At 37.9% G+C, this 19,508-nt stretch overlaps 2 protein-coding genes across 2 annotated transcripts in view; both read left to right on the top strand.

Annotated features, from left to right (window-relative positions):
- The window catches only part of LOC121314015 (collagen alpha-1(IX) chain-like), a 37,715-nt gene extending 34,078 nt beyond the window's left edge, over window positions 1-3,637 (top strand). Inside the window, exons 24-26 of the mRNA XM_041246777.1 lie at window positions 1,087-1,140; window positions 1,242-1,295; window positions 3,494-3,637. Coding sequence (XP_041102711.1) covers window positions 1,087-1,140; window positions 1,242-1,295; window positions 3,494-3,637 — 252 coding nt within the window. The remainder of the gene's footprint in view (window positions 1-1,086; window positions 1,141-1,241; window positions 1,296-3,493) is intronic.
- A 1,382-nt stretch (window positions 3,638-5,019) lies between these two features.
- Window positions 5,020-15,697, top strand: LOC121315186 (collagen alpha-3(IX) chain-like). Its single transcript, XM_041249235.1, has 12 exons — window positions 5,020-5,121; window positions 5,713-5,766; window positions 5,959-6,012; window positions 6,154-6,225; window positions 6,483-6,518; window positions 7,191-7,235; window positions 8,211-8,243; window positions 8,707-8,853; window positions 10,873-10,927; window positions 12,289-12,471; window positions 14,192-14,269; window positions 15,203-15,697. The coding sequence occupies exons 1-12, from the start codon at window positions 5,059-5,061 to the stop codon at window positions 15,403-15,405; spliced, it is 1,023 nt and encodes a 340-aa protein (XP_041105169.1). The 5' UTR covers window positions 5,020-5,058; the 3' UTR covers window positions 15,406-15,697.
- The last annotated feature ends 3,811 nt before the right edge of the window (window positions 15,698-19,508 follow it).

Here is a 19,508-nt window from a genome sequence, read left to right as displayed (position 1 = left end):
TGACGATTCCTGCTGTTTCATACGGCCTTGGCTGGGCATTGCCTTCACAAGCAGCATTGGCAGTTTCAGGGTTGAGTAGCTGTCGTTCCTGCAGAGCGGACTCCTCTCCTCTGCAGCACGGCATTGCCGTCGCCCCGAGCAACCCCCACCGGATGTTTTTATGTTGACAGACACGAAGTCAAGACCCGCCCACCTGCTGATTGAGGACCAGCATAGCCAATCACTTGCTGCCCTTCCCCTCAACAAAGCCTAGCAGACAACAAGTTTCAACCGAGCGCCCGTCTGTAAACAATAATTTAATCGCACACAACAACTCCAAAAAGCACACAAAACAAATCTGTTTCCCCATATTAATTACCAACGCTAATTTCCCAATGTGCAGGGCAATCGCCCTGCCATATCCCTCTACCTAGAACCACCAGAGCAGTCATTTTGACTGCCTTTTACAATACATGTTTTTTATTTTGAATATAACCTACAATATTCTATTTTATTTGTATATACAAGCCTGTTGTTATCTCTACTGAACCTGGCAGCAATCAATTCCTTTGTTTTGTACAAGGAATCTACTAGAGAAAATATCAGTAGGAGAGATTTCATCTTGATGCTAGCCACAGCGCTTTGCAGAAACATTTCGATTAGTAAACTGCAAAGAAACTGGCATGCAAGAGAAAACATGTTATTTTCATTTTAAATTAAAAACTACTTTAGATTTTAACAGTTTTGTATGTACATACACCTGTTTACACACTAGTTTCTTTTGAAATGTCTACTAATTATAGTTTTTCATTTTTTGAAGTAGTGCTTTATATGTGGTAAGTTAGAAAATAAACCCTTTTTATGTTTAATTGTTCATTTAAATACTGTGTTTCGGCTGTGCAGATGTTTGATATGATGTGCTGGAATAAAACTTTTGAGTTGTATCTGATAGTTTGTCTTTAGTTTTAATATTCATGTTGTTTTAAATGTAACCATGATAAACACTGCAGGCTGTGGTTTTAGGTATGATTATATCCGCATTGATTCTAGTGTTAATAGAGATAGATAGTGATTCTCTCTACTAATTAGAGTTATTCTGTTCTTAAGGGTCCCCCTGGAAAAGATGGAAAAGATGGACAGCCTGGAGATGATGGGAAGAGGGTATATGAAACTTCTTTAGTATGATTTTTAGCTAATCTGTTTCTGAACTATTTTACAAAAATCTTGTTTATTCTGGCATTTCCTTGTTTATTTTCTTTCAGGGAGAACCTGGGATGCCAGGCCTCGTGGGTCCTAGGGGTCTTCTTGGATTACAAGTGAGTATAAATTGGCAGATCATAATAGTAGAGCTGAGAGATGTGTGTGTGTGTGTGTGTGTGTGTGTGTGTATGTGTATATATATATATATATATATATATATATATATATATATATATATATATATATATAGATAGATAGATAGATAGTATGTGACTGCCACTTAACCTGATTCCCCCATGAAACTGAAGGTGACATTCAGGACTGTAAACCTGACGAACTTAAATTGGACATTGAAGGGGGTATGACATTCAGACTATGTGTGTGTGTGTGTTTAGATATTAACATGAACATTTTCCAAACATAAAGAAAATACACATTTTATATGTATGGTATTTTATAGAAAAATTGTACAGACAAAAATGCCTTTTAAAAAATTCAAGAAAAACATGCCACACAACCCCCCCCCCCCCCCCCCCCCCCCCCCCCCCCCCCCCCATGAAAGTTTTCTTGATTCCATAGGAGTTTAAGAAAGAAATATAGGATTACGGATCTCTGGATGAGCTTTAAGTCAGTGTGTGTTAATAACTCGAAGTTAACTCGGACAAAGTACTTAGAGATAGTATGAAAGTTTCTTAGGATAAGTTCGAATGTGTGTGCATCATTTAGCTTATCCTCACGTCGTGACTACTTATAGTTTGTGACAGGCTTTTAATAAGTCTGGAGACAAACACCGTAGAAAATTATTACAGACAAAGTACCAACCAAGAAAGACTAACATCCCCGACGGCCATGCTGGTGAGGCTTCCCGGTACGGACCACTTTTCATGAATGGTAGGAGACCGAAAGGGACTAACCACTGGTGGACAAAGCTCTGTCGTAACGAGCTTCCTGGACTAAAGTTCTGACCGGATGCAGCATTGCTCACAGACTTGTTGAATAGCCTATAGTATACTTTATTATATATAACACCTGCTCTTTCCATGAAACAGACTGACGAGGTGAATCAAGGTGAAAGTTATGATCCCTTATTGATGTAACCTGTTAAATCCACTTCAATCAGTGTAGATGAAGGGGAGACAGGTTAAAGAAGGATTTTTAAGCCTTGACACAATTGAGACGTGGATTGTGTATGTGTGCCATTCACAGGGTAAATGGGCAAGACAAAAGATTTAAGTGCCTTTGAACGAGGTATGGTAGTAGGTGCCAGGTACGCTGGTTTAAGTGTATCAGGAACTGCAATGCTGCTGGGTTTTTCAAGCTCAACAGTTTCCCGTGTGTATCAAGGATGGTCAACCACCCAAAGGCCAGTGGTCGAAAACGGCTGATTGATGAAAGAGACCAAAGGAGGCTGACACGAATTGTGCGAGAGCAACAGAAAGGATTCAGTTAGTCAACTGACAGTCCAGTACAACATTGGTGCCTAAAGACCCATAAAAGAATGCACAACTCATCGTACCTTGGCATGAATGGGGTATGGCAGCCGATGACCTAACAGAGTTCGACTACTTTCAGCAAAACACAAGAAACTGCGGTTGCAGTGGGCTAAGGAACGAAAACACTGGATACTGCAGGATTGGAAAAACATTGCCTGGTCTGGTGAATCCCAGTTCCTGCTGTTTCACGCTGATGGGAGGACTAGGGTATGGAGAAAACCACATGAGTACATGCATACATCATGCTGCGTGTCAACATTGTAAGCTGGTGGTGGTGGTGTGATGGTGTGGGATGTGTTTTCATGGCACACATTGGGCCCCTTGATAAAAGTGGAACATCATTTGAATGCCACAGAATATCTGAGCATCATTGCCAATCAGGTGCATCCCTTCATGGCAGCAGTGTATCCATCTGCTAATGGATTTTTTCAGCAAGATAATGCCCCAAGCCACAAGGCTAGGATTGTCCAGGAATGGATCCATGAACATGACAGTGAATTCAGCTTTCTGCAGTGGCCTGCCCAGTCACCAGATCTCAATCAAATTGAGCATCTGTGGGATGAGATGGAACAAGCTATTCAGAGTAGAGATCCACTACCAGCCAACTTGACACAACTGTGGGATGCATTGGATTCAACATGGGCCAGCATCCCTGTGGAACGCTTTTGACACCTTGTAAAGTCCATGCCCCGACGAACTGAATAAAACGCTGTTTCAACTCATTGTATTTTACACAGAGAGGCATTGGCATCGATAAAAACTGAGCCCAGACCTGAATAATGTTTTATCCGCTGTTGTAAAAATTATGAATTTCATTAAAGCCAGACCTCTCAACTCCCACGTGGTTGCTGCTCTGTGTAAAGAAATGGGTGCAGACTATTAAGGGCTTCTTCTCCATTCTGAAGTTCGCTGGCTTTCCCATGGATCTCTATTGTGAAGAGTGTTTGACTTCCCAGCAGAGATAACTCAGTTTGTGTTAGACCAGAATTCTTGGCAGACATATTTGATTAAGTAGATCAAAGGTTTCACAGTGAAAGCAGAATAGTGGAATGAACGAGTGTGAATTGGAATAACAACAATGTTCACCTGCCTAACTGACTTGAATGATGGTGGAATTCTCAGAGATAATTTGCAGCCATCTCACAGGGCTTGTTTCTCAGTTCAACATCTACTTCAGTGAAATGGAAAACTCATTAAAAATCAACCTGGACTGAAACAGAGATCCATTTTCAAATGTTACCAACAAGGAAATGTTGCACAGTGTAAATGTTAATGAAGAGGACAAACTGATTGAACTGAGCTGATTTTTACGTCAGAAGTATCAGAGCTGTGGACCTAACATTGGATCTCTCAACTGAATATCCAGAGCTTCCTGAGAAAGCAATGAAAGTACTGCTACCGTTTGCAACTACATATTTACGTGAGTCTAGATTTTCTGCCTTGGCTGCTATTAAAAAAAGCCCATCAAAATTAGAAGTGAAGGATGAGATAAGATTTTGTGTTTCTGAAATTGTACCAATGACGTATGAGCTATGCAAGATCCACTAGGCCCAAGTGTCCCATTGAAATGGTAAGTTTTAATGCGAATTATTTTGAAATGGTAAGTTTTAATGCAAATTATTTTGAAATGGTAAGTTTTAATGCAAATTATTTTGAAATGGTAAGTTTTAATGTTAGTTATTTTCATTTTATTCAGGGATCAGTTTTATGTTGACTTGAACAAAAGGTTTATCATTGTTAGATTGTTTTATTTTTAGGTTAATGTTTTTAATGTTGCAAATATTTTAAAAGGCACTCATTTTGATGGGAAGTAAATGGTAGGCTAACGTGGTAAGCATTATAGAGCAGACAATTTAGGATTATTTATAATAACTTTACCGAATAGAAATGTGTGCATCCACTTAATTAAAAGTTTTAAGAACTACTGCTTGGCATTCTGTTCTAACCCAGCAGTATGTCAGTCCCAAACTGTTGTGACATAATTTATATATTAAATAAACAGCAAAAATTTTAATTAGGCTATTCTGACTTTCATTGCAACTGTGATAACATTCAGTAAAGTGAAAACTATAAAGGGGTACTTCAGCTGAAACGTTGAGACAGAAGGGTTACATTTTTTTAAAAAGGTTGAAAACCCATGATATACAGTATATTATCACACTTATGCAAACCATTCCATGTGTAAATTAATTACTACCAAATTTCCCAGTTTTTGCTTTAAATTTAGTCAGGATACCAATACATGCAGTTAGCAAGGTTAGCGAAGAGTCCATAATTAGGCATATAACAAATGATATCTACCCAGACATAATCTACATCAAGTGGTAAAACTGAAGAATTCATGAGCATCATTAAGGAAAATGTTTCTCTTGTCGAATGTATCCTAATGCTACAGGGTGGAACTGGACCTGTCGGGGGAACAGGACCAGCTGGTCCTCCTGGTAAACCAGTGAGTATCATCTAATGCAATCGATTGCTGGAGTCAGGTCTGGCTGTGTAACTCTTTCAGCACTATCTTTGCAGAAAGGCATCCCTCTGATAACTAATTCAAGTTCGGTATCTCATATGTTGAAGTAGTACCGCCATACAGGGCAGTCGTTTGTGAAATGCAGGTTTGCTTTGTGGAATAACATTGGTGGGGATTTTGTCGGGATAGTGGGTCCAAAAACTAGTCATTATTATTATTAGTAGCTGTAGTTGTTGTAGTAGTAGTATAGTTATTGCCATTATCAATATCAATATCATTATTATTATTATTATTATTATTATTATTATTATTATTATTATTATTATTATTATTATTATTATTGTTTCCATTCCATTTGTGTCTGATCTCTTAAAATAGTAGTTAATTGTGTATTGTGTAATTTTGGTATGGTCTAATTATTATTCTATACCCTAGTATTTGACTGTTTGCGATTTGATATAACCAAAATTGTGTTTCTGTTTACTCCAGTTGTACTGTATATGTAAGTATTTTACTGAATTACAAATACAACTCTTACAACAAACTATTAACACCCTGATTGGATTATTTAAGGGAGATGCAGGAGAGGCTGGTGAAAATGGATTACCAGGACCAAAAGGACCTCCTGTGAGTAACTGTTCTCCAGCTGTGCAATTTCAAAATACTCAAGTATAGTCAGCAATGGTGCACCTAGCCATAACATTACAGAAATAAACCATCTCTCAACATAGGAATAAACTCCATAGTACAGTCACAATGTATGCAAGCACATCTGTGTTGATCAGACTAACTAACTAAAAACCTTTCTCTCTGTTTAAGGGTGAAACTGGAAGACAGGGACCAGTGGGTGCACCTGGGCTTCCTGGATCAGATGTGGGTTTAATGTCTTTAATATTACTTCAGAGTGCATGTATTTACCGTAGACACACGTGTGCTGTTGTTAAACATTTACATGCTCAAGGATTCAGGAGTTATTTTAAAATTGTGATTTTTTTATTTTTTCTTGACCAACAGGGTGAAAAAGGTGGCAAAGGGGAAGCTGGTCCTCGTGGTATAAAAGGCCACACTGGAGAGAAAGGAGAAAGGGTACAGAATTGGCACAGCTGATTTATTCTTTATAGGTACCATAGCAGTGTTGACTAGGCTAGGCAGTGCATACCATTTCCCTTCTACAATTAACAAAACCCTGCATCATTTTCCACACTTCTTGTATTTATTTGTCTATCTTTCAGTTGTATCCAGTTTTAGTTTTAGGTTGGTAGGCATGAAGAGACCCTATACAATAACAAGTCTTCTTGGTCCGTGCATGTATAGTATTTATATATTTCTGTATCTCTTTTTAGGGCCTCATAGGACCCACTGGCCCACAAGGGAGTGAGGTAAATTACCATTTAATTTGTGTCCTGTGTATTCCAAAGTTCTACTGTAAAATACATAACAAACCATTCAGTGGGTTTGCAAGCTGAAGGAAGGTGGAAGAGATCAATGAAACCATCATGATGCTGTGTCTGAAGTGAGGTTGTCAATGATTTGAGACCCAATTCAAACTTTATACAAAAGCATGCTTAATTCTTAATTTCTGCATTAATAATAACTTTTACAGTAAGACCACAAACACAGAGAGGTAAGTTGAAAACATACGATTATTTTCTCTGTAGCACGGAAATAAGACAACACAACAAAGGACAGTAGATTCAACAATAACCGAAGTGTAGCCGTGATTACAATGAACAGATTCCTCAATAACCAAAGTGTAGCCGTGATTACAATCAGCAGATTCCACAATAACTGAATAATCTATTCAATATATAACAGACTGCTTATGAGAAAATGAAAACAAAATGGTGGGCTTCTTTAGGGAATACATGTAGAAGGCCTTTTCTGATTATTTCTCTGGCTTTAATGTGCCCAGACTTTATTGATTTATGGGATGTTTTCGTTCACATGGATGACTGTAACTCTAAAATAAGTCATACATCTTTAGTGGGACTATAAAAAAATAAAATAAAATAAAAACAAATGTTCATTTAACTCTGCTGTTTACACTGTAGGGCAACCCAGGTGCACCTGGAGAAAACGGGAATAAAGGAGATATGGTATGTGTTTGTTTTCTCTAACAGGATGTTTAAGGGGTAGGTGTCCCTTGCTTTGCATATTCTGTGACCCATGGCTACAAATATAGTTTACAACTCTGACAAACTCTCCCTAAACATCAATGTATTTAATACTACTATAGTCTATCTTCCGTTCTGCAGTAACTACAACCCAAAACGTTGAGGAGATAGAAACTCACAGAAACTCCCTCTTCCTGGAATCGATTATTATATCCCTTTGCCAAACAACAATTGTTGAAACATTTGTCTATTTCTTGTTTTTGTTTTTGGTGCTGCTACACAACTCACATTTTATGATCAAAATTAATCTGAATTCACAAGCTACTGTCTAATGTTGCTGTTAAGATTGTTTTTCTGTTTGAATAAATACATGAATGAATAAATATACAAATAATACAAATAATATTCTACAAAGTAATGATATTCATGGTGGAACCTCAGCTTAGTCAGCTGCTTGTTTGAACTTGGGCAAGTCATAAAAAACACTACACTTTATTATTGAAGTTTCCCCACTGTTATTTATTTTCTTCCGAACTTATTTGTGAATCACTTATGTTAATATGGCAACAACGATGTTTTAACGTATTAATGTCGTGGTAACAGTATAGTTTAAAGATCTGTTACAAACAATCATCTATAAATGTTATAAAGGATTTTATACACTATAGTACACAGCTATTGGGAACGCATGTATAGTAATACAATGCATAAACATGAAGAAGCCTTACAGTGTAATTGCTTTCATGATCGGATGGTTTCACAGGATCTGATTAGCACTAATCTCATAGTACCCAATGTTACCTTCACAATAATGAGTAATAACATTTTATTATATTAAAAAAATGTTCTTCTTATTAACTACACTCAAATGTTTAGTTACACATTACTTCTTTTTATTACTGTGATGTATTGATGACTTGCTTCATATAAACTGACTTCAGTTAATGTGTTTTATAGGGTCCTCCTGGTATTCCGGGGATTAAGGGAGAGGTATGCTTTTATATTTATTTTGGTTTAGTTTGTTTTCCGAGTCTCGTTGCTCCATACAGCAGCCTAATCATGTTCTGAAGACTTACCTTTACTTACCTGCCAATATGCATTATCGGAGGAGACTACAGTATACCTGTGTGGGCAACAGGGGTTTTTCATGACATACTGCATGCTACATTCATTATCAAACAAGACAACTAAGGGCTCCTGAGTGGCACATCTGGTAAAGGCACTTCATCTATGGCCAGGGGTTCCCAGGGGGGTGGTGCACAATTGGCCAAGTGCTGCTCGGGCGGGGAGGGGTTAGGTCAGCTGGGTAGTCCCCTGTGACTGTTCGGGCGCCTGCAGGCCTGCCTGTATGCGATGCTGTAAGTTCTGTAATGGTTGTATGGTGGGCTTGCAATGCCAAAAAAAACAGATGGCTGACGGCATTCTATATGAACTGAGGTCCTTCTAATTTCAGATAGGCGCCAAAGGAGACAAGGGACCAAAGGGGCCAGCAGGCCACCGTGGACAACCAGGCCACATGGGACCTTCTGGCCCTCCAGGTCCTCGTGGGATGGATGGGGACAGGGGTGTTTCTGGGCCGCCTGGGCCGCAAGGTCTTCCTGTAAGTACCATTAAATCACTACATTCTTACTTGCTACCGTTTAGGCCAAAATTTTGAACTAAGGCTTGTGTCTCACTGCACTGCAAACAAAGGATATATTAACCACAATCATCTGAGACAGATTTTTATAGTGCACATATATATGTGAAATCATGGAGTATAAGCCCTATCAAAGAAAACAAAAAGTAAACTTGGCTCTAAATTTTGATTTTAAAAAAACTGCCGACCACCACCTTTGCATTGGTCGCCATTATTCTGCAAGAATCCAGACAGGTAATTGTTGTGAGAGTAGTGCATTCTTTGAACAACTCAATCTTGAAACAAACATGTGGCTTCTTGTATTCCCCATACCTGGTAACTAGGCTACGGTGTTCACTGGTTGTCTCAAAGTAATATCTTCCTTCCAACTGACAAACATTTGATCTTAAGGCCTTTTGTTGTTTCCTCCATCATACCTAAAAAAAAAAAAAACCTAATATTAACACAAACACAGTAGAAGATGCTTTGCTGTATAATGTGTGACAATATTTTAGATTGCCATATAATGATCTTATAGCAGATACTCTCATAAACACAGTTAGGTGTGGCTACTTATCATGGAAATACATGGGGAATACTTATAACTAAGGCTACGGTTTTGCCACGGAGGTCACAGATGTAAAAACACATTTGATTAGACGATTCCTTTATTTCCCTTAAAAAATGCAGTATGTCATGCACTGAAGATACAAATCTGCAAGTATCTGAATTGTTTGGTTGTGTAGCACAGAGCATTTACGTGTAGCTATGTAGGTCAGTGAATGAGATAGCTAAGCAAGCATGCAAATGGTTAACAGCTAAAATACTAAAAAATAGTGAGTGAGCTGTTTTCTGTAAAGACAGGATAGTAAAAGCATCGGAGAACAAAAGTTTAGCGATTTATGAAGGCTTTCTTTACAACATGCTGTTTCAGAATCGCGGAAAACTCTAAATCCTGGTTCATATTTCTGTCGCAGCTGAATGCAATACATCAGCCGCAGGCAGCTACAAAAGCTGCGCATCTTCACTATTTGCTGTACAAAGGATGTATCGTGTTGCAGCCCTATTAACTGTGCAAAGTGGTCGCAGCTGTTGTTCATACTTTAAATACAGACTGCATTCGCGAAATTTAATAAATTGAGATTTAAGTAGATGTGATTAGTTTGTACCTTTTATACAAGAAGTTTAAAATGAAAAATGACATTGTTGGTTCACCCGTCCACTCAACCTACAGAGAACACGAAAGGGAGAATTTCAAACATTATTCTCTTGACCTCACTCTCTCGTTCCTCCTCTGAACAAACTAACCCCACTCAGCCGAAGCTTTGGATTTTTATACACGTGACCGTCTCCAGATTAGAAATAAATTAATCAAACTGGAGACAGTCAAATTCCACATGAGTTTAGCATGGAAGGGGAATTTTAACCCCATCCATGCTATAAAACAACAATTATAAAACATTGTGAATTTAAACATCAAACAATACATTTAAATGATAATAATACAAAATAAACACAGGTGAGGCACCCCATCACAGACAGTTAGAGATATTTAAGGTATTTTAGAATGACAGGTAAAAGGTTTGACAGTCTGTTAAGGCTGTATATCTTTCCATAAATGATGAATCTCTCAAGATGTTAGTTGATGTCATTACAACTTGTCGCACAGGGTCAGAGACCCTCGACTCCAACCAGAAATTATATGGAGTCTGAAGTATGTTCTGTACTCTGAAGTAACATTTAAACTTATGAGTAGTCAAAAATAATAGTCTACATTATTTGGTGACCTTTCCAATATATATATATATATATATTTTTTTTTGTGCCGCACCTCTCCTGTGAAATGTATTAAAAATGGCCATGCCAAAATTGTAGCCTTAGTTATAACGATGCAACTGTCTTCAGGGAAAACTCTGCTGGAATGTACTGCTGGAGGAGTCTAACTGTTTTACCATTGGATGCCTTTTCCATTACCCAAATGCTTTTCATATTACCATGCAGGGGCAGCAAACAAGTGAGAAGAGAATCAGGGAAATTTGCAACGCCATGATTCAAGGTTAGTATTTTGAACTTCCTTTTTGTCTAATTCCAAAATATGGCGCTCAAGCTAATTACCCCAAATCTCATCAGAGCATTCTATTTTCTAAAAAGAATAAATAGCATAATTCTTAAGACTCAATGCAAATAACTAAATTACATGCCTGAGCTGCTTATTTTTTCTTTGGAACATTTATTGGATGGGTTCTTTTTTCTTTCTGAAAAACTAATTTGCTTGACAATTTGAAGTAAAGAGCTTTGAGAATCAAGCTCTATGTGTTCTGTCCACGTGCTAGATAATCTGATGTAGTAGTATTACTTAAGAAAAATACAGTGCACTCCATTTATAAGAATCACATCTGTCCTGGGTGTTTTGATTCTTATAAGTAGTTGATTCTTAAAAGCAGACCGATAGGATTACTATGATGCAGAATCAAACTTAGTATGAGAATGATAAGAGCTTGTTCCCTGGCTGCAGTGTAATGGGTTGACCACTAGATGTCACAAGTGTGTGCACGCCCACGAACAATCCACAGCTGCTTTTCCTTAACGAATTATGGATAATAGCCAATTGGTTAATTGCTTGTTAAAGTTAATGACACCTTGATAGACATGGCTTAGCCGATGACTTTGTGATAGGGGTATAGAGGCACAAGAAAGCAGAGGTAACAGAAATAAACCAAAACTTGAGTAAGAGATGTAGTGTTTGTTCCACACAAAGTACTGTTAGTTAGTGCTCCAACTAGAGCTAGGTTTATTTTGTTTGTTTCGTTAGCAGTTGTTTCGCCACCACAGTGTAAGAAAACTAAAACGAACACTGGTTTAAAACTGTCAATCAAGACTCCTATGACTGTGAGGACTGTAAGGTTTCTGCCGGAGTAATGTTGTGGAGAATAACATTTCTCTCAATAATAGATGTGATTTTCCTCACGATCGGTTACACAAGCCACAGATAGTTACATATATGCACAGTACAGTTAGAGTTCATTGTCCAGTATTTAGTACCAGCTCTGAAAAACATTCAGATTACATTTGCTTTTCTGATATCACTGCATGTTGTTAACTGCGATGAGCTTCACTTACTGAGCTTCCAACTGCATTCCCTGTAATCACACTCCCACAATGCATCTGCTCCATTGGGAGGTGGGGATGAGACGTCAGCCTCCAAAAGGCAGTAACCTTAAAGGTAGCATTGGAATATACAAATAAGGGATCATACAGGATGGATCTCTCTACATGAACAACATGTATTGAACAAATTTATTTCACCAAATAGAACATTGTGTTTTAGGTTTATGTATTAAATAACTGGGACGGTTCAGTTAATATACCTGTATTTTGAAGTGATTATTATTGTTACACTTATCTGTTTAATTCCAGACCAGATTGCTGCACTTGCTGTCAGTCTCAGGAGTCCAGTTGTTAAAGGTGCACCGGGCCGTCCTGGAGCCGCTGGTCTCCCAGGACCACCAGGGCCACCTGGGTCTGAAGGTCAACCAGGACAGAAAGGCCCTATGGGTCCCAGAGGGGAGCAAGGTTTCTATGGAGAGCCTGGACTGAAAGGTACCAACTGCTCAGACTTACTGTATGCAGCGCCTTCTAATACTGCGTCCAAAAGCACCAATCTTTGGAAAGATATGCTCAGTCATCTAGGTATTACAAGAAAGGGATCATTAAGGGGTCTTGAATTGAAACAATGGTGATACACCATACATGCAGTAGTGACTACAGGAGCCACCTCCAACAGCGACGCATCTACTGTAGATGCTGGAAAGACAAAGATGATTGAGCTAATGCTATGTGCTGTTATTGCCAGATAAAATTTGACTTTAATATTTAATATACCTTTTTAGTTAAAAAATGCAATAAAAATGTTATATGAGCATCATCAGAACTAGCCTTCAAAGTATATTCAAACATGTACAATACCATTTCATCAGAAACATTTAAACAAAATTAATTCGTATATCATGCACCGTTTTCTGTAAAACGTACAGGAGTCTCGGTGCACAAACAAATCCAATGATAAACGTTGTTTCTCAGTCTGATCCTTGTTGGATTTTGTCCTTTGTCCTTCTGAAGCAAGGTGATTTTGTAGACACTGCTTAGCAGTTTTGAAGAAGTTAATTTGAAAAAAGTTACATTTTCTTAAAATAGATACAGGATTCTTTTTCCAGCAATTACTGGTTTAATTGCAATTTGTAGTAGTGTTTATATCAAAGTCTTACAATTACCAATCTTATTACCTCAGGCTTGAATTTAGCTTTGTGGATGTTTTTAAGTTCATGAACACAGTTTCTTGAATGTACAAGGTCTTCTTGAAGTAATAATTTAGGCAAAACACACTTGGTGAATTTTTCAGGAGAGAGTGTCAGGAAAGTTTTAAAGGAGCTCATGTTTTAGGAGAGAGCGAGATCATTAGAATTAAAGGTTGAAATCTCCAAGAAAAAAGGAAAGGAAATTCAATACACCCATTCACTCAAGTAATAATTAACATCCAATGAATAACCACAGTTTTGTCCAAATGTCTCTTCATAAGTCCATGGTATTACAGGGTGTATTCTCCCAAACTCAAATGGTGGGCTTATTAACATAATCTTAAACAAATGCAGGCCTGCCAGTTCAGCTGTTTTAAGACAAAATCTGGAAAGAAACTCTTGGCAAATAGTATTTATTTATTGAGAAGGTTCATTACATTTTCCAGAAGAAATTGCAATCTTTCCATACTAGATGTATGACAGTGCATTCCAGTCTTGAAGTGTAAACACTTGTCTTTAAAAAGTAGTAGTTGTATTAATTAAGTTTGCTTAATTGTCATTGAATATAATAGCAAATGTTCAAATGTAGGCGTTCACAAGAATATTCATCAATCTCAGCATTCCCAGTTCAATAACCCTCTCTCAACACTAGTCCAACAAAACCCTCATCTTCCACCAGATAGCGCTGGTATTCTTTATTTGAATGTCTTTACATTGCTTGTTTGAAGCTTGGTAGTAAGTATTGCATCTCTGGGGGTTGCCTAGACAGAATGTCTACAAGCAGTTTTGTCCTGTGAGATAAAAAACTGTGCAATCACTTTGGGTAGAAGAAAATACACCACCCTTATATACATCCTATTAGAAGGGACCTTTATATTTAAACATATTCTACACAGTTTTTCCTTCCACAACTGACAAGAGCTAGTGGACACTTAGGTGACCATTGTAGGTTTTACTATATATGTGTAAATGATTCTGATTTTCAAAGGCGTATTTAATGTTTTGATCTATTCCCCTCTTACCAGGTGACACAGGGGAAAAGGGAGAACGTGGAGAACCTGGAGTTGGAAAGCGTGGGAGTTCGGGACCACCAGGACCTCCAGGTATGGAGAACTGGGTCTTAATGTATATTAAGATGTAAAACTAAGAAAACCAAATATTTAGACCTTTTTTTTTTTTTTTAGATGTACACAAAAGGTTTAAATGATTAAAAGATTATTTATTTCAGGACATTTTGGACACAAGCCCTTCTTCAACTGTGTGGAAAGAAAGTAAACACAATGCAGTAAATTTATTTTTCAAGAATTTTGCACTATGTTTACTTTTCTAACTAGTGTTTCGTGATTACAAGCTTCTGGGACTGTCTTGGTCGCTTTTCTTCAATTGCTTTAGTCCTCCGAGAAATACAGTAACTTTGTAGAAGTGTTTCAGCAAGGTTACTGGCAGAAGATGGATTATACCATCATGAGCATGTGGGCAGGATATGGGATTTAACTTCCTGGCTGCACTTCAGATCCTGCAAGATGCACATTGACATGATTAATACATTTGCTGCTCGGTCGTGTTAAAGTGTTCTACATTCTTAATTCATTCTGTATATATAAAAACAAACAACCTATTTCCCTGTTTTCAATAAAGTAAATCGTTTCCACTACATTTCTGACCAGGAGGTCGTCTGACGTTCAGTCGCATGGTTGATAGCATTCGTTGTGTTTTCACACGTAACAGGAGACCACGTAAAGGTTACCTTCCGCTTCTCCAACGACACATGAGAGATGCAGCTACCTGCTGCATAAATAGAAAATGAAGGATACAAATTGACAGTGTGGTGAAATCCAGACTGCCAACCACTTTTGCCACACTGTAAGACTTCACAGGAGGTATACCTGAAATCCCTTTAGTGGTACATAAGGCCATTACATGGTTTTCAAACTCCAATATAGAACTTTAGTCCATGCATTTCTATACACCATACAAGAAGAAAGAAAGAATAAAATAAATATTTGGTGTTCTCAAATGTCATGCTCTGTTTACAGGAGAACCTGGTCTAGATGGTGTTGGCAAAGCTGGCCGTGATGGTGCTCGCGGGGAGCAGGGAGTTCCGGGGGAAACTGGTTTTCCAGGCTCTCGGGGTCCCAGAGGCCCACCTGGGGTGTGTGATCCCACAAGCTGCATGGGGCCCCCACCAATGTTCATGCCAGTGAGCGGGAAAAAATCCTCCAGTATGAAGGGTCCATGAAAAAAGAAGAAACCTAAACATAAGTTATACACTATGAGAGCACAAAAATAAGGAGTTAATGCCCTGGTCATGTCCAAGATGAACTTGAACTCAACCTGTTACCATTTCACGAAAGTTATGAAGACTGGTGAGCTGTGCTTGTCAACCCTTGATCTTTGAGCTTTCACCTGGCAGTGATGCCTTGTATGTTTGTATAAATGAACCTGCCCTGTTAACAAAGAGATATCCTTGATGTTGAATTGTCCTAAAGGTATGCTATTGAAATATGAATGAATACAGAGACAAAAAAAGATGTTTGAGTTTATCCAATTGATTTATTATTCACCCTTTACTAAAATAGCATTGGGGTAATGAGCAATAAAGCTGGTTCTTGTTTTTTGTGTAGTCCAATACACTATAAGAGAGCAATATAGAACCTTATTTATGCAAACTACTTTCAAACCCTCAGCAGACCTTGGCAGGTTAAAGTGTGACACAATGTCTGCCATTTAAAATGAAATTATTCATAAGTAGTGCAGTTTTCAATCTGTGGGCCATATTCACAATGCATTTACCCATGACGAAATAAAAAAAAAACGCTGAGATAAATAACTCAGTAATTAGAAACTCCATTCTTGCATTCACCTTTTTTAACATTAGCAGTTTTATTTTCATTGACAATAATATGGTGCAAAGTGTGGTGGTAAATGCTTTGTGAATATAGCCCTGTATATGGAATAGCTCTCATATCCACAGACAAACATAACCGTCGGGAATACTGAGAAATATAAAACATACGTTATTTGAAGGAACTGCTTAGATCATAAGAACTCACAGGGTATGGTATTCATTCAGCCATGACAAATTGGCTTTTTTGTGTGTTTTCAAGTTTAGAGTTCTACGATCAAATTATTAATGGATAATTTTATGGCCCCCTGAATATCACTAATCTTGGACTGCCTAAAATGTGCTAATCAGGTCAGCTAAATAAGCTGTTTGCTTAGCATCACTGTTTTCCATTAGCACTGAGATATTATTTTATAGTATATATTTGCACCATAAGGACAGCTACCAAGGATAATGAACACCTGTAATTGTGTGATTGAGATAGTAAATCTTCAGATAAAGCTGACCATCCATAATATCAAATCGACATCAGAACAGATGCTATACACCAAAGTTTAACAAAAACATTTGCATTTTAAAAAGCAGCAGCATAAGAAATCATCACTCCAGGCTGCAAAATATTGTTTGATCTCCATAGGGCCTCCTCTGCATTGCTCTGTGGAGGATTTTCAAGTGGGTTTCCTTCTAAGTTGGAGGAACACTGACTGCCCCCCCCCCATTCCAAGTTCACAAGGTCCCTCAGATTACTGAAAGTCTCAGGCAGGCTTTTCAAACTGTTGAAGAACAAGAGCATGGTCATTAGCTTTGTCAGGTTCTCCATGCTGGGAGGGATCGTCCTGATCTTGTTATCACTGGCATCCCAAAACATAAGGCTTTTCATCTGGCAAATCTGGATTGGAAACTCCCTGAAGGCATTATTGGCTAGGTGTAAGCTGGTAAGCTTCTGGATCCTCCCAAACTCCTTGGGAAGGAAACTCAAGAAGTTATTGCTGAGGGTCAGTCTCTCCAAGTTCTCCAAGGCTCCTATCTCAGCAGAATGACTCAGCTCATTGGTGTCTACATTAAAACTAGCAGTCCGATTTCTCTTGGGACCAAATCCATCCTGTGCATCAGGCAGCTCTCTCTCTCTCGGGGCTCCTCTCAAGGACTTACAGTTCCTCAAGATCAAAGACCTCTGAGGGTACAGATACTAGATTGTTCCCTTCCAATTCAGCTTCCTTTTACCACCCTCAGCGGGATCTCTTCCCAACCTGTGTTACCAAAACTTGTCCCCATTTGGGGCCAGTGACAGCAGAGACTGTGCTGATTTCATCCTGCTGTACTCTCCTTCTCTATGTGCTATTGTAGAAGATAAGGATCTCCTCACACAGAACACATTGTTTCCAAGCTGCCTTTTGTTTTGCTAAATACATACAACAATAACATAAATAACAATACTCTCCTTACAGAGGGAAGGCAAAAGCTGTTTAAATGTGTCCACTTCACCTCAATATTATTATTTTATTTGTTGTTCACTGCTTTGCACTAGGGGTGGTTGCCTAGCTAACAAAGTAAATACAGTGGCCTCTATGCTGCTCTTAATATGTACAATACAAAGCTCAAAGCAGTTCCTTTGTTGATTAAACCTGTTTATACATAATTTACAAAAGATTAAATACTAGCGCTGAAACAGACAGTACAGTAACCTATGTAATCCAGCATTGATTGGGACAATAATTATATATGACAGATTATACAGTCTGCTGGATGGCAGAGGTACTGTACAATCTAGTATTGTACACCCAAAAAGTATCAATGACAAACTATTTGAACTCTATAACATTACATACAGTAGAAGACTTGTTCAGATATACCCAGTAATTAAAGGATTGTAGTAACTTTAATTTTACTTCCATTATGTACCCTGGAGACATGTGCATATTCAAGCATCATACCTGTGCTGGACTGCACAGTCAGATTTACATTGAATGCAGACAAAAATGTACAAATCATGCCGGAATGTTATACGGTAAGATTTCATGACTGGTCATGAGCAGTACTGTTGTAAGATTTCATGACTGGTCATGAGCAGTACTGTTGTAAGATTTCATGACTGGTCATGAGCAGTAATGTTGTAAGATTTCACGACTGGTCATGAGCAGTACTGTTGTAAGATTTCATGACTGGTCATGAGCAGTAATGTTGTAAGATTTCACGACTGGTCATGAGCAGTACTGTTGTAAGATTTCATGACTGGTCATGAGCAGTACTGTTGTAAGATTTCACGACTGGTCATGTGCAGTAATGTTGTAAGATTTCACGACTGGTCATGTGCAGTAATGTTGTAAGGTAGGATTTAACAACTGATCATGAGCAATAATGTAAGATTTCATGGCTGGTCCTGTGCAGTATTGTTGCAAGGTAAGATTTCACAACTAGTCTCGTAATTTATGAAGTCACAAAAACCCTAGATGAAATTATTTTCCTGTAACTCACTGAAGCCCATATATATATATATATATATATATATATATATATATATATATATATATATATATATATATATATATATATATAGCTCTGGAAAAAATTGAGACCACTGCAAAATTAACAAAAAAGATGCAGTGTTGTCAGCCCTCGAATAATGCAAAGAAAATAAGTTCATATTCATTTTTAAACAACACAATACTAATGTTTTAACTTAGTTCAGAAATCAATATTTGGTGGAATAACCCTAATTTTCAAGCACAGCTTTCATGCGTCTTGGCATGCTCTCCACCAGTCTTTCACATTGATGTTGGGTGACTTTATGCCACTCCTGGCGCAAAAATTCAAGCAGGTCTGGAGATTGGGCTAGCCATGACAGGGTCTTGATCTGGTGGTCCTCCATCCATACCTTGATTGACCTGGCTGTGTGGCATGGAGAATTGTCCTGCTGGAAAAACCAATCCTCAGAGTTGGGGAACATTGCCAGAGCAGAAGGAAGCAAGTTTTCTTCTAGGACAACCTTGTACTTGGGGGGATTCATGCCAAAGCTGCCCGATTCCAGCCTTGCTGAAGCACCCCCAGATCATCACCGATCCTCCACCACATTTCACAGTGGGTGCGAGACACTGTGGCTTGTAGGCCTCTCCAGGTCTCTGTCTAACCATTAATATGAACTTATTTTCTTTGCATTATTCGAGGTCTGACAAAACTGCATCTTTTTGTTGTTTTGACCAGTTGTCATTTTCTGCAAATAAATGCTCTAAATGACAATATACTTATTTGGAATTTGGGAGAAATGTTGTCAGTAGTTTATAGAATAAAACAAAAATGTTAATTTTACCCAAACACATACCTATAAATAGTAAAACCAGAGAAACTGATAATTTTGCAGTGGTCTCTTAATTTTTTCCAGAGCTGTATATATATATATATATATATATATATATATATATATATATATATATATATATATATATATATATATATATATATATATATATATATTCTCGTAAGTAAGATAAATTGCTGTC

This window comes from Polyodon spathula, chromosome 4 (genome assembly GCF_017654505.1).
Source record: "Polyodon spathula isolate WHYD16114869_AA chromosome 4, ASM1765450v1, whole genome shotgun sequence".
Lineage (NCBI taxonomy): Eukaryota > Metazoa > Chordata > Actinopteri > Acipenseriformes > Polyodontidae > Polyodon > Polyodon spathula.
This window is presented reverse-complemented; position numbering and strand designations above follow the sequence as displayed.